Here is a 14,051-nt window from a genome sequence, read left to right as displayed (position 1 = left end):
TGACGTACCTGTAACTCCTTGCGACATGATGCGTCATACTGTAAACATGACTCATCCAGCATGTCGCAAGGAGGGCGCAATGAAAAGTGACGCATCGCTGTTTTCACGCAGCGATGCGTCACTTTTCATAAATGAGGCCCATGATCCCCAAGTTAAGAGAGCTAGCAGAGCTACAGTGCAAAGTTTAGAGATTAACCTATTCAAAATTACCCAAATTTCAATACATATTACAAGATACACTGTCACTTGCACACTTGTCTAAGCATAAGATATTTATTAGCAGCAAAAGTACACATTCCCCACAATAAAAGAACAAACAAACAGAGCGAAAGTGCACGATGCAGAGGGTAACTAATACCATGTTTGCCCAAGTCGTAGGTCATTATTCAAGTCATTTTTCAAGGAACACTTTTACAAAACAATTTTTAATGTTATTTGCACCCTTTGCTCGAGTCAAAGGAAATCTTTCCTTAGGGGTAGTTTGTGAAACCTCATCATGCCCTGGTCGAGATCGACATCTATCTGTTAGAGCGAGGCAAACGCGCAGTGTCCACTTGATCAAGTGGCTCAGGGATTAATTATACAATCATTCAGGACGTCTAATGACAAAGCCTTCAGTGCAGCTGGTCAGAGTGACCAAGCCCACTTTAAGTATCTTGAACAAGCAAATACAATTGGTTCAGCTGTATCAGATTTCAGTAGGCATAAGGCCATCACACAATGTTTCACCTCTAAGTTACAACATGATGAAAGGATCCATCTTGATCTCCGGATCTTGTACTTATGACATATCAATATAAAAAGTGTACTTTAGTTTCCGTCATATTAGGCAAAATAGGCAACTCACCAATCCTTCCCCGTCTTGTTCCCACTTCGATGTAAACGACCTGAGTTGCAATGTGCCAATTCAGAAACAAATATACAAGGACATTGCCTCAGTGGGAAGGATTCTATCAAGAAATGGTTCAAATTGCAGGAAGCATTTGTAGCTCAGGACTTTGTCCACCCGCCCTTCCGACCTTGTTTCACACCACGACTTCTGGAGGACGTTTTCCCAGTATATTCCCTTCAACCATGTTGCTGAACTTTGTATTCATCTTACTGGGGTTTTTCCACACACCAACTATATTTAGCTGGTTATATAAAGATTTCACCGCTCTCAGCGAAGGTGTAGTACAGGACTTGTCAAGGAGGATTAACTCCTGCAAAGTGACTATGTAGGGGTTCAGCTCCTGGATTGTCCAGATTCTATCTCATTAGGTCAATATTTTAAGGCAGGCAATATGGTCAATCCCTTTGAGATTTAAGTTCCACCTTGAAGGTATTAGAGGTGTACTAACAGGGGCGTTTACAACTGTTATTACAAATTTATTTTCAATAATATTTAATTGTGAGGTATTCCCCAAGTTGAGATTTCTGCCCCAGGCAGTGCCCCACCCAAAGCCACCTCTCCATATACCTCGACGGCTGGAGAGACAGGTCTGTTGACCGATGTTTTGTGTTTCCTAACAACCGCTGCTGCCCTGTGAAATAAAAGTGAGATACTTTTTTTGGAGCTGAAGGCCCCAGGTGAGCTTCTGCGCAAACCTTACTGCCAGGTAATCAAAGGTCTTAACTTGCTTAATAGTTGATCCATCCACAGTAAGTTTATTTCTAAATGAGGATTTATGGTCATGAGTTTCCACTTTCCTGCATAGATCACCAAGCTCCTACATTTGCTACATTTCACAAAGTAGTTTAGCAAATCCCGAAAACCCTTTGGGTGCTAGACAATAGCAAGGTGTCATCAGCAAAGAGCAGTACAGGGGTGCTTACGCCGGTAATATTAGGGGCATCAAGCTGACAAGTGTTCAGCGCTTGCACCACTCCATTCATTAACAGGGAGAACAGCGTGGGAGCTAAAACGCATCCCTGCCGTACTCCCCGTTCAGTGGGAATCCGGGGGGATAGGTCACCTTGGTCATTCCACCTCATCTGGGCATAAAGATCTGTGTGTAGTCTGACTAAAAGATGAAGAAGGTGGTGAAGCAACCCTATCTGGTCCATTACCTCTCATAGGTGTCTCTCAGCACTTTATCAAATGCGGCCCGCATGTCCATGAAGGCTACATACAGATGATCTTTTTTAATGGAAATGTACTTCCAACAGATGGTCATAAAGTGGGCAGAGTGCTTTTTCTTTATTCATATGGAGGAGAGCAGCTTTAGTTTCATCCAATGTAAATGCTAGTAGGATGATCACCAGGTGGGAAAGAATGAAGGGAGGTCAAGGGGCAGGACATTCTGCGGCTAGTGTTAGAGGGGCCTGAGCAAACACTTTCACTCTTGCTGTATAATACTTGAATATGTTCAACGCATAAATCTACTGGGATGAATACATCTGGGGTGGAGTTTCCACAACCACTGCCTACAGCAACGAATTTTCCGAAAATTCTATAATCCGGTTTCACGAGAGCTTCTAACATCTGTGTCCATTGATCCTTCTCCTATTCTTTCCTAGACTTAAGGAGACACACTTTCGAAGTCCTTCTGGCTAGTATTTTATCTTTTTTGACCCCCTCTTTAATGACATTTGTCAGGTCCCTCTTGGCAGCACTACATCCCTTTGTAAACCAAGAAGACGGAGTAAATTTAGCTGGTGACTTTCTGGTTTCACCACACCTTTGACCATCCTAAAAAACTCCCATATTTCAAAATGATTTTAAGAGGTTATTTGCTAAGGATTTGCATGGGCGCTGGAGTTGCACAGATCAGGGTGGCAATTTACTTACCATTATAAAAGCCTGCAGAAGCAGAGCAGAACTGTGCAGTGCCAAACAAGCGCCCAACCCATAGCGAGGAAGCCCTTCCATTTTTGCCACTAAAAAGCACCAGTTTTTCCTGTTTAGCCTTTGTTTGTGGAAATCTGGAGCCTGTTTTGAATCTTATGCTTACGTAATTTTGCTTGCCCCTTTTATAGGTGATGCTTTTTTTATTTACACTTTACCCTACATGTTTAACGCATGTTTTAGACACTCACTCACTGATTCAGCCGAACAGCAGCCCCGTTTAATCTTCCACAAACCTCTGTTTAACAGTAGAAACATGTCTTTCTGTTTTGCTCTACCCAGAGTGCCTTTCAGAAGCAGAGTATGAATCCCGGCATCGGAATGGTGATATCATCTGTGCAAAGAAGGTAGAGGGCTTCTACCGATGTGTCACTCGCCAGACTGTACATTCCAGCACTGAAAAGGTAACTTCCCCGAAAAAATAGGTGTTATGCACTCCCCCTCCTTTCTTGACTCTGCGGTCTGCTTTACTGCGCTTTCACATGGGTGGGTTCGTAGGGGTTCATTTTTAGGTCTCGCCTAGGCAGCGCTTGCGCTGTCTCTTCGAGACATGCTGTATTCAGGTATTGACTTTAAGCTCTGTCTATTTTATGCCCATCTTTGCAATTGGCTTCTTTTCCTTTCATTTGTAAAATATCACTTGTGATTCGTGAATAGGCTTACTAGTCCGTCATTAGTACCTCCCTCTCTTCTATTGTTACCTCCCATGAGGACAGCCCTTCTTACATGTGTCCTTACAGCTAGTTTTTATTAGCAGTGAGGGAGAACTATTTACTTAATGTCTTGTTTTAGCTGTCCTGGAGCAGCGCTGGTGCTTAGATGGTGGCTGCCTTTCCTGTCTTATTATGATTCACCCTTGTCCAAGTTCACTTTAGCCCCTCCCCATGCAGTCCAGAATGCTTTTTATCAATATAGAAAAATAGAGTTTGACAGGCGCCGCCGAAGAAGAGGAGTGGATGTGGCCTTACGGCTAGAGCTGTCAACCTTGAAGCTGGGGACCTGGGTTCGAGTCTCGGCAGGGCCGCTCAACATCCTGTGATTCTGGGCAAATCACTTAATCACCCCTTGCCCAAAAAAAATGAATTTGTCTGTTTGTAACGCAACTGGTGCTCATGTAAAGCACTCTGATACCTTCGGGTCAATTTCCCGCTGTATAAAACTCTGGAAAAAAATAAAAGAAAGTTGCGACTCGCAAAACTCTATTTTTACAATATTGTAAATTTTTCATAAGTAGCGCACAATGGTGGCCTGCCTTTCTTTCCCCGCCACTCTTAAAGATGAAGGCAGCGTGCTGCACTGCTTATGAAAAACATACACTACAGAAAAAAGAGTTTTGCAAGCCGCACCGTTCTTTTCTTCGGTGCCGCTCACCAAACTCTATATTTTCAATATTGCATGCTTTTAGTACGGAGAGAGACATTTGCAGACCAAATCGCTCTCTGGTCAGTCAGGTTAATACTTCCTGTACCATGGCCCACTCTCCCTCCACGTTGCCCCCGGCTGTCCCCGTCATGCGCACCCTGGCTCTTAGCAACTCTCAGTACTCCAGGAAAGGACAACTCCGACGCTGTGGGTGCCTATCCTGGCAGGCAAGTACTCCGAGTACCCATGGGTTTAAATTAAATGCAGATTGTACTTGTCAGACATGTGTCCCTTGTTCTCCTTTACATTAACACCCACACCCCTCCCCTCTGTGCCCCACCCGCGGACAACAGTGGCATAGGGCAAAAACATACATTTTTTATTTGTTGTACCAAAAGTGTATCAATTCTGAAAACAAGACTGTGAATTAAATATTATGACAACTCAGTCACTCACGTTTTTCCTTCATAAAACTTTTCTCTTCTGCCTATGTCAGACACATGTGCTCTTTTCCCTTTACATGGCTTTCTGAAATCCGTCATCAGCATATCTCACACTTCATCCCTTTCTACTCCAGCTCCCTCTTTTCACTCACTCCATGAGGCGTAAAAAAGTACATGCAAGTGTGAGTGAAAAGAGGGTGCTGGAGAGGAACGGAATGAGTTGTGAGATATGCTGATGGCGGATTTCAGAAAGACATGTGGAGGGAAAAGAGCAAATAAAGGTAAAATTAGAAAACAAATCTTTGTAATTTTGTTTGTCCTGCTGGGCACGTTTTTGCCAATAACACGCCTTCTGTTTGCAAGGCACGAAAAGTTAAACAAAACAAAATAGTACCTCGATCACGTAGGTAGCAGCAGACAGTTGCTGATTATGTTCAAGTCAATCTGTTTATGTTGAGGCAATCTGTGCTTGGTCCCTACTACACAGAGAGGAACGGAAATGATGTTAAGCCTGCAGTGACGGATTACGAGACTCTAAAGAAGAGTCCACAAATGGTAAGCAATGGGCGGGCTCCAAGCCCTTTTTGTTAACAGTGTCTCACACACAAGTTGCATGCACTAGCAGGCTCGACCCTAAAAAGGGGGCAAAAGGAAAGAAGAATGCCAATGCCAATAAGGAGACAATAGAAGATCCGCCCTCTGAGAACGGCAAAGCCCAGGGTTATGGAACCTGCTGCCGATGCAGAGAAGGAAGAAACATTTGCATAATCTACAAAGCGCTCAGTGGCCTTCCCTTCTTGTACAATTCTAGTTTTTTTTAGTAGTTCTAGTGAACATTTCTAAAATAGGAGGGATTCCACCCACATCCTCCCCATTGTGTAAAACCTATTACGGTTTGTGGGATCATGTTGTATTAAAATGAATTGTTACAGCCATCGTGGGATTACAATGACCAGCTGTATAGAACCTTCCTCATGCAGCAAACGGACAATGTTTCTATCCAGAAGCGTAACGTGAAGAACGGATATAACTGGAGGATATATATCTCACAGGTCTTCCTCTAAGAATCATGTGCTATGTGACATTTTGGTAACTTAATTTTATTTGGAAAAGTGCTGTGACGATTGAATTTGCCGTTGGATGTGTAAATGCACTGTTCCTGACAATGGGATATTCTGCATAGCAGAGCCAACTGACAGGATAACTGGTAGGTTGTAATCCACTCCTCATGAACTTGTCAATGGATGTCCGGAATAATGGATTGCTAAATAACTCCAACACTAAACTTCAACTGTACAGAATGTGTTTATAGTGTGTACACTAAAACAAGAAGCAATAAAATCTTGGTTATAATCTTTGATTAGTTAAATAAATGTGTTCAAGGCATGTGGGCTGCTGAATTCATATCTGTGCATAGATCGCCGCCTAGTGTTGGGTCCGGATGATTGCACATTGTTGTCCTGGAAGAGTCTTCGAAGTATCTCGAGATAGGTGGCTCCTCCCCTGGACTACAGTGCGCATGGGCATCGCCTCCATCCCCAGATTGTTTTTTTCCGCCATTGGGTTCGGATGTGTGTCGGTTCCCTCTGTCGGAACCGATAGTTGTTAACTCTCTTAACTCGAGACCAAAAGGTCTTTAGGCTTGGCGCCGGTATTGTTTTCGTTCGGGTTTACTGTTTTCTTCAGCTCCGAACTCTCGCTGCCCTTCCGCGTGCTGTCGGCGCGGACGGGCCTACGCGACGCTCCAGACATGGAACGGACTCCGTTTAAACGGTGCCCTGTGTGCAACGCGAAATACTCGCACCTCGACGTGCACCCAGTGTGCAACACTTGTCTGTCGCCGGACCACGACGAGGCCAGGTGTATGGCCTGCTCGAAGTTCCGGTGCAAGAAGACCCTCAAGATTCTTCGGGCTGCGAGACTCCAGGCCAAACTGTCTGCGCCCCCGCCGGACGACATCTTCGAAGAAGACGTTGGAAGCGACAATGTCCAACAGGTTTCGGACTCTAGCCCTGCGTCCGAGGGGGAGGCCTACCACGCAGGAGACGAGGAGTTTGACGAAGCCGGCGACGAGGTAGGGGACGACGATACGGCCATTGCCACCGTGGGGGATAGCTCAGAGGAGGAGCATCCCCAAACTGACTCAGGGGTCGACCCCCTTCCTGCGGCCCAGGTCGGGGGATCGCCTTCGGGCCTTACCCAAGACCATGTTATTAGTCCAGCAGCCCCGCCTACGGGCCCGGCCACGGACATTTTGGAGGTGCCACTCACATTTCCGAAAACGAAAGTGAAGCCTTCGGGTTCAACGCCTCCGGTTTCGAAACCGAAAGTGAAAGCGGTACAGAAGGCTCTGGAGGCGTCAAAATCAAAGAGATTCAAAATGGCCAACATGGACAGTCCCACCAAGATGGCCGACCCAAAGGCCTCAGGGTCGGTGCCGAAGGCGAAGTCGTCCGACGCGGCTGCGTCGGCGCCGAAGATGGTCGCGGTCGATGACCCGAAGAAGGCTTCGAAGAAGCGTCAAGGCGATCTTAAAGCTCTGGCTTCCCCGGGTCCGGCCGTCGGAGCCAAGGACGGTAACGCATCGACTCCGAAGTCGACTCCGAAGACGGTGCCTCTCGCCGACGTCACTCCCAAGTCAGGGAAATCACGAGAGGCGGTCACTCCCTCTCCAGCCCTTTCGAAGAAAGTCGAAGAGTCCCTGCAGCGGATTCGGAAGGTCGCGGAGCTTCCCGACCCTGAAGCTGGGGTGTCGAAGCCCGTGCTGAAGCCGTCGAAGGCACAAGAGCCTATCCGCTTCACCCTGCCGCCGAAGTCGACGCCAAAGGCCTTCGCTTCGAAGCAGGTGGCTGGGGTGCCCTCAAAGGAGGTGTCGACGCCCAAAGCGTCTCCGGTGGTGTCTAAACCTCGGCTCCAGCCACTCGCAGAGGAAGAACGTCGTGAAGTCATCATCGACGCCAATACTGGGAAACTGTCCCTCCTCAAAAGGAAAATCACCACGGAGCCGGTGTTGGAACACTTTCGCATTCCTCTCAAAAACAAGAAGGACTCTGCGGGTACTTTGGCACCGGCGTCTCCAAGTGACCTGCCGCGTTCCCCGACTCACTCCAACGCGGGGGATGGCGACGAGGAGGAGGAGGTCGAGTACAACTATCCGGCGTACTCGGATCCGGAGGAGGAACATGAGCCTTGATCTGCCGGGGGCGACCCTGAGGACCCGCAGTCGGGTCAGGAACCGCAACTCTTTGCGGCGAAGACTTCGCCAACGGAGGACTCTGCTGCCTTCAACGCGTTGATCGAGAGAGCTGCGGCTAACCACGATGTCGAGCTGCACTCCGATCCCGTGGATGTGGACTTTTTATTTGACACTTTCTCTGTGGCCGAAAAGTCAATCAAAACTTTGCCAATGCTCAAGGGAGTGCTCAAGCACGCGCAGGAGGTCTTCAAGGAGCCCACTCGGGCACGTGTCATCAATCCACGCATTGATAAAAAATATAAGGCAGCGCCCTCGGATCCAACATATATCAAGGGACACTTGCCACTGGACTCTTTGGTTGTGTCCAACGCTCGCAAGAGGGCGAACTCACAGACGACTGGTGACGCTCCTCCCCCAGACAAAGAGTCAAAAATATTTGAGGCCTCAGGGAAACGGATTGCTGCACAGGCAGCTAACATTTGGCGCATCTCGAACACGCAGGCCCTACTTGCACGCTACGATAGGGCTCATTATGACACCCTAGAAGCACTGCTGCAGCACTTGCCTGACCATTACAAGGAGGCAGGGGAAATGCTAATTCAAGAGGGAAAGCTCATCACAAACGCTTCCATCAAATGTGCGCTAGATGTGGCTGATACAGCCTCCAGGGCAATGAACACTAGTGTGTTGCTCAGAAGACATGCATGGCTTAGGATTTCAGGGTTTAAACCTGATATACAAACGACCATCCTGAACCAGACGGTTAATCCTGACCATTTGTTTGGCCCTGAGGTGGATGCGACGCTTGAGAAAATGAAAAAAGATACAGACACTGCTAAGTCTATGGGGGCCCTCCAGTCTCAGCAGTTTCGGGGCGGTTCCTTTCGCCGCTCCAATACCAGAGGCACCTCAAGGGGTCAGGCATCGCAATCCACCCAGTACTACAAGGGCAATACCCAAACCTCATACACCAACAAGGGTAGAGGTGGCTACAGAGGCAACAACATCAAAGGCAGGGGACGTGGAAACAACAGCTCCAGGTCCACCGCCGCCAACAAACAGTGACGCCTTGTCACTGCCCCCCGACCACACAACACCGGTCGGGGGGAGACTCCAGCAGTTCCTGCCCGCGTGGAAATCCATCACCACGGACAGGTGGGTCAAGTCTCTTATCCAGTACGGTTACTGTCTGGAACTTACTTCCACTCCACCAAACATACCTCCAAGAAGCCGTCCTATGTCCGGCGAGCACTTGCACTTGTTGCAGCAGGAAGTTCAGGTCATGCTGCAAAAAGGGGCAATAGAGCTCGTCCCACTGCAGGAAAGGGGTACAGGAGTTTACTCTCTGTACTTTCTAATCCCCAAAAAGGACGGATCCCTACGGCCCATCCTGGACCTCAGGCCCCTCAACTGGTACATTCTCTCGGAGCATTTCCATATGCTCACGTTGCAGCAGGTACTCCCTCTGCTTCAACAGGGGGACTTCCTGGCTACGTTGGATCTAAAAGATGCATACTTTCATATCCTCCTGCATCCTTCCCACAGGAAGTATCTCAGATTCACGATCCAAGACCAGCACTACCAGTTCAGGGTTCTGCCGTTCGGGGTCACCACAGCGCCAAGGGTCTTTACGAAGTGCCTGGCGACTGTGGCGGCGCATCTGCGACGCCAGAACGTCCACGTTTACCCTTACCTGGACGACTGGCTCATTCAAGCAAGAACAGAACAACAGTGCGCCGACCACGTGTCCCGCACCATTCATCTCCTGCACGATCTGGGATTCTCTCTGAACTACCCGAAATCCCATCTCCAGCCCGCCAATGTACGACAGTGTCTGGGCGCGACAATAAACACTCTGGCAGCCACCGCGCAGCCAACTTCAGTGAGAATCGCCAGTATCCAAACGCTGATCCAACGATTCAGACCTCAACACTCGCTTCCAGCGAAGGTGTTCATGCAGTTGATAGGCATGATGGCCTCCTGCATCTCCATTGTCCCGCACGCGAGACTACATATGCGTCCACTTCAGGAGTGCCTGGCACGTCAGTGGACTCAGGCTCATGGGCAACTGACAGACCTAGTGTTGGTGAGCGGTCGGGCATACAACTCTCTGCATTGGTGGAATCCACAAAACCTTTGCAAGGGCCGACCATTCCAAGAGCCTGTGCCACAGATTATCCTGACGACGGACGCTTCTCTCCAGGGATGGGGAGCGCATGTACTCCACTACACAGTGCAGGGACTATGGACACTACAGCAAAGGAAGATGCACATCAATGTGTTGGAACTGATGGCAATCTTCATGGCCTTAAAGGCGTTCAAAGTACATCTGTGCAACAAGGTCGTGTTGATCCGGACGGACAACATGACAGCCGTGTACTACATTCAGAAGCAGGGAGGCACACACTCTCCGCAGCTGTCTCATCTGGCTCAGAGCATGTGGAAGTGGGCCGTTCAGAGGAACATCTTCCTCATGGCGGAGCATCTCCCAGGCAAGGACAACCAGATGGCGGACCTGCTCAGCAGGCACAGTCATCAAATGCACGAGTGGGAGATACATCCATCAGTACTCCAACCGTACTTCCAAAGGTGGGGTCATCCAGAGATAGACCTGTTCGCCACAAAGGAGAACGCAAAATGCCAAAGCTTCGCCGCCAGGTTCCCACACCCGCAATCACAGGGCAATGCGATGTGGATGAACTGGTCAGGCAGATTTGCGTACGCTTTTCCCCCAGCACCTCTGATACCGCTGGTGGCACGCAAGCTCAGGCAGCACTCGATGACTCTCATCCTGGTTGCTCCAACGTGGGCTCGCCAGCCGTGGTACACCACGTTTCTGGAACTCTCCGTGGTACCGCATCAAAGGCTTCATCTCACTCCCAGCCTTCTGACGCAGAGCCATGGCGACATTCAGCACCCAGATCCGCAACAGCTCAACCTGGCGATCTGGCTCCTGAAGTCCTAGAGTTTGGCTACCTCAATCTTCCTCCCGATTGCATGAACATCATTCGGGAGGCAAGGAAGCCCACTACTAGAGCTTGTTATGCGGCTAAATGGAAGAGGTTTGTCATTTACTGTGTTAACCACAATATTGACCCGCTAGATGCTTCAATTCAAAACATCATTTGTTACCTCTTCCACCTGTGTCAATGCAATTTGGCGTACTCTTCCATCCGCATTCACCTGTCTGCTATGGCAGCATACCTCCAGAACAGGCAACACCTGTCCCTTTTTAAGGTCCCTGCTATCAAGGCTTTTCTGGAAGGACTCAAGAGAGTCATTCCGCCAAGGACCCCACCAGCTCCAGAATGGAACCTCAATGTGGTTCTTACAAGACTGATGGGTCCTCCCTTCGAGCCACTGCACTCTTGTGAGCTTCAATTCCTGACTTGGAAGGTTGCTTTCTTAGTAGCAATTACATCGCTACGGAGGGTTAGCGAGTTGCAGGCGCTCACCATCCAAGAACCTTTCTTCCAAGTACATGCTAACAGGGTTGTGCTCCGCACTAACCCTAAATTCTTACCCAAGGTTGTGTCTCAATTCCATATGAACCAGACAATTGAGTTGCCGGTGTTTTTCCAAAACCCAGAGACGCTGGCGGAGCGGATGCTCCACACCCTTGACGTTAAAAGAGCCTTGATGTACTATGTGGACAGGACAAAAGATTTTCGCAAAACCAAGCAGCTTTTCGTTGCTTTTGCCTCACACCACAAGGGAAACGCTATCTCCAAAGCTGGGATCGCTAGGTGGATTGTGAAATGCATTCAAATCTGTTACGCTAAAGCTAAACGCACTCTCACTATCCCACCGAGAGCCCACTCCACCAGGAAGTTGGGGGCCTCTATGGCTTTCCTAGGTAACATTCCCTTAGAAGATATTTGTAGGGCGGCCACATGGTCTACCACACATTCTTTCACTAAGCATTATTGTGTAGACGTGCACTCCAAACAGCAGGCAGCTGTTGGTCAGGCTGTTCTCAAAACACTTTTTCAGACTGCTGCAGCTGGCACGGGCGGCCGCCGCTAATGGAGGGACTGCTATGTATTCTATGCACAGATATGAATTCAGCAGCCCACATGCCTCGAACTGCAAATGCTACTTACCAGTATGCATCTGTTCTTGGCATGTAGGGCTGCTGACATTCATATCGCCCACCCTCCTCCCCGGCGCCTGTAGCAGCTGCAGTCTTCATATTTATATATGCTCATAGCATGGTCATCACTCACATACTTCACTCCATCTCTGCCAATGGCTAAAAACAATCTGGGGATGGAGGCGATGCCCATGCGCACTGTAGTCCAGGGGAGGAGCCACCTATCTCGTGATACTTCGAAGACTCTTCCAGGACAACAATGTGCAATCATCCGGACCCAACACTAGGCGGCGATCTATGCACAGATATGAATGTCAGCAGCCCTACATGCCAAGAACAGATGCATACTGGTAAGTAGCATTTGCATAATGCTTCCTAATAGTGACCTAAATGCGGTCACAAAACATTTGCATTTTACCGACATCTTAGAGTTGGTGGCAACCCATTCGCAAATGGGAAGGGGTCCCTGAGGGACCCCTTTTCTTTGTGAATGTTGGAGATTTTTTTTTTAAAGAGCAGGCAGGGACCACTACCTACTCTTAAAAAATGAAAAGCAAACTTTTTATTTTACATTTTGAAAGGCATGCCGTTTTCCTTTAAGAAAAATCAGCTGCATTTAAAAAAACATTTTTTGCTTTATTAAAAAGCATTCACAGACCTGGTACTGTGCTGATCCCAGCAAGCCACCATTTCTGTGATTTAAGCGATTCCCAATGGGTCGCAAATCAAGACATACTTCATGATATTAATGAGGTAGGTCTATTTGCGACCCACTGGGAATCACAAAATGTGTCAAAGACACATTAGTACATAGGTGTTTGCGATTCCCAAATAGAGAATCGCAAACATTCGCTATTCAGTAATCGCAAAGCCAAATCTATGTACATCTGGCCCCTTGCGCCTTCCAGCATGCTTGGTGGCCAGATTGTGTAATTACTGTAATGATAATTTGCTTTTATTTAATTATTCTGTCCAAGCTCCATCAGGGCATCAAAGCAAGTTCCCCAGAGAGTTACCTCCTGGCGAGTATTTTAACATTACCACTGGTAATTACACATTGCTAGCCAGTGCCAATAATAAATACATTCTGGCCATAAAACAGCCGGTATTTCTGTACTTAATCATCCTGGGTGTACAAATACCTGGTTTGCTGCATCCCATAAAACAAAGCCGAAGTATGATGTCCTAACCTAGAAAAACGTGCTCCAGCTGAAAGAGCAAATTTCGGGTTTCATGAATCTATCATCTATCAACAACACACACAGAGGCAGCTCAGCCATCTGTTGTACTTTGGAATCAGGACTCTTTTAAAGTCAGACACAACTTTGTTTATCTTATGAATATGCAGGTGGCAAGCATAAGCAAGCAAAACACATACACACCAGAGGCGGCTCCTCCACTCAGGACGGAGGAGCGTCACCCCACTGCGTTTCAGGAGTGTGAAAAAGAAAATTATAATAACTCAATGTTATTGTCATTTTATTTTTCCCTACTCAGGCAGTTTTGCGGGGCTGCCCTGCTCAGAGAGGCGCAGTGGGAGGAGTGGTGGGCCGTAATCCAGCCTGGGTGGAGAACATGCACAGACCCATAGTCCCCATCTGAGCACCGAACCACAGCGCTCAGACCAATCACAATGCTGCCCACTGAGGCAGGTGTGTTGATATTAAGGTGAGCGGAGAAAGATGCTTTAATTTCCCTCAAACAACGCCGCTGAGGAAGGGAATTTATCTCCCAAAACGCGTCTGCCGTTTTAAACTTTCAACTTGTGTTGCTGGTGAGGGCGCCTGTCAGCAAGCTGTCGATCAAATAAATTAGCTGATTTTCAATTCCGTGTGGCTTCAGTCAATTTGAGTTCCTGCATTGGTGGTATAAAGATGGCCTGCACGGTCGTGATTTGGAGCCCACTGCTGTTGCGGGTCCTTTCAAGACGCCACAGGGGTGTTTTGAAACATGGAAGGAAGCAAGCCAGCACTCTGCAGGGAGCTGTGAGCTTGACGCTCGATCTGGCATCTACAAAGCGAGGCAGGGGCCCGCTAGTACTACACGTCGACCCACTGTGGATTAATTTTGTTAAAATATCAGGGGGAATGCAAGCGCACCCACTTGGGACAGAATGCGGCACTACACGTC

The 14,051-nt window shown here is 48.2% G+C and overlaps 1 protein-coding gene across 2 annotated transcripts in view; it reads left to right on the top strand.

Moving 5' to 3' along the window:
- The window catches only part of CARD14 (caspase recruitment domain family member 14), a 224,736-nt gene that overhangs the window by 192,302 nt on the left and 18,383 nt on the right, over positions 1 to 14,051 (top strand). For both annotated transcript variants that reach the window (XM_086931046.1, XM_086931047.1), the window contains exon 19: positions 3,110 to 3,231. In XM_086931046.1, the coding sequence (XP_086787172.1) occupies positions 3,110 to 3,231 (122 nt within the window). The remainder of the gene's footprint in view (positions 1 to 3,109; positions 3,232 to 14,051) is intronic.

Source organism: Lissotriton vulgaris, chromosome 7 (assembly GCF_964263255.1).
Source record: "Lissotriton vulgaris chromosome 7, aLisVul1.2, whole genome shotgun sequence".
In the NCBI taxonomy this organism is placed as follows: domain Eukaryota; kingdom Metazoa; phylum Chordata; class Amphibia; order Caudata; family Salamandridae; genus Lissotriton; species Lissotriton vulgaris.
This window is presented reverse-complemented; position numbering and strand designations above follow the sequence as displayed.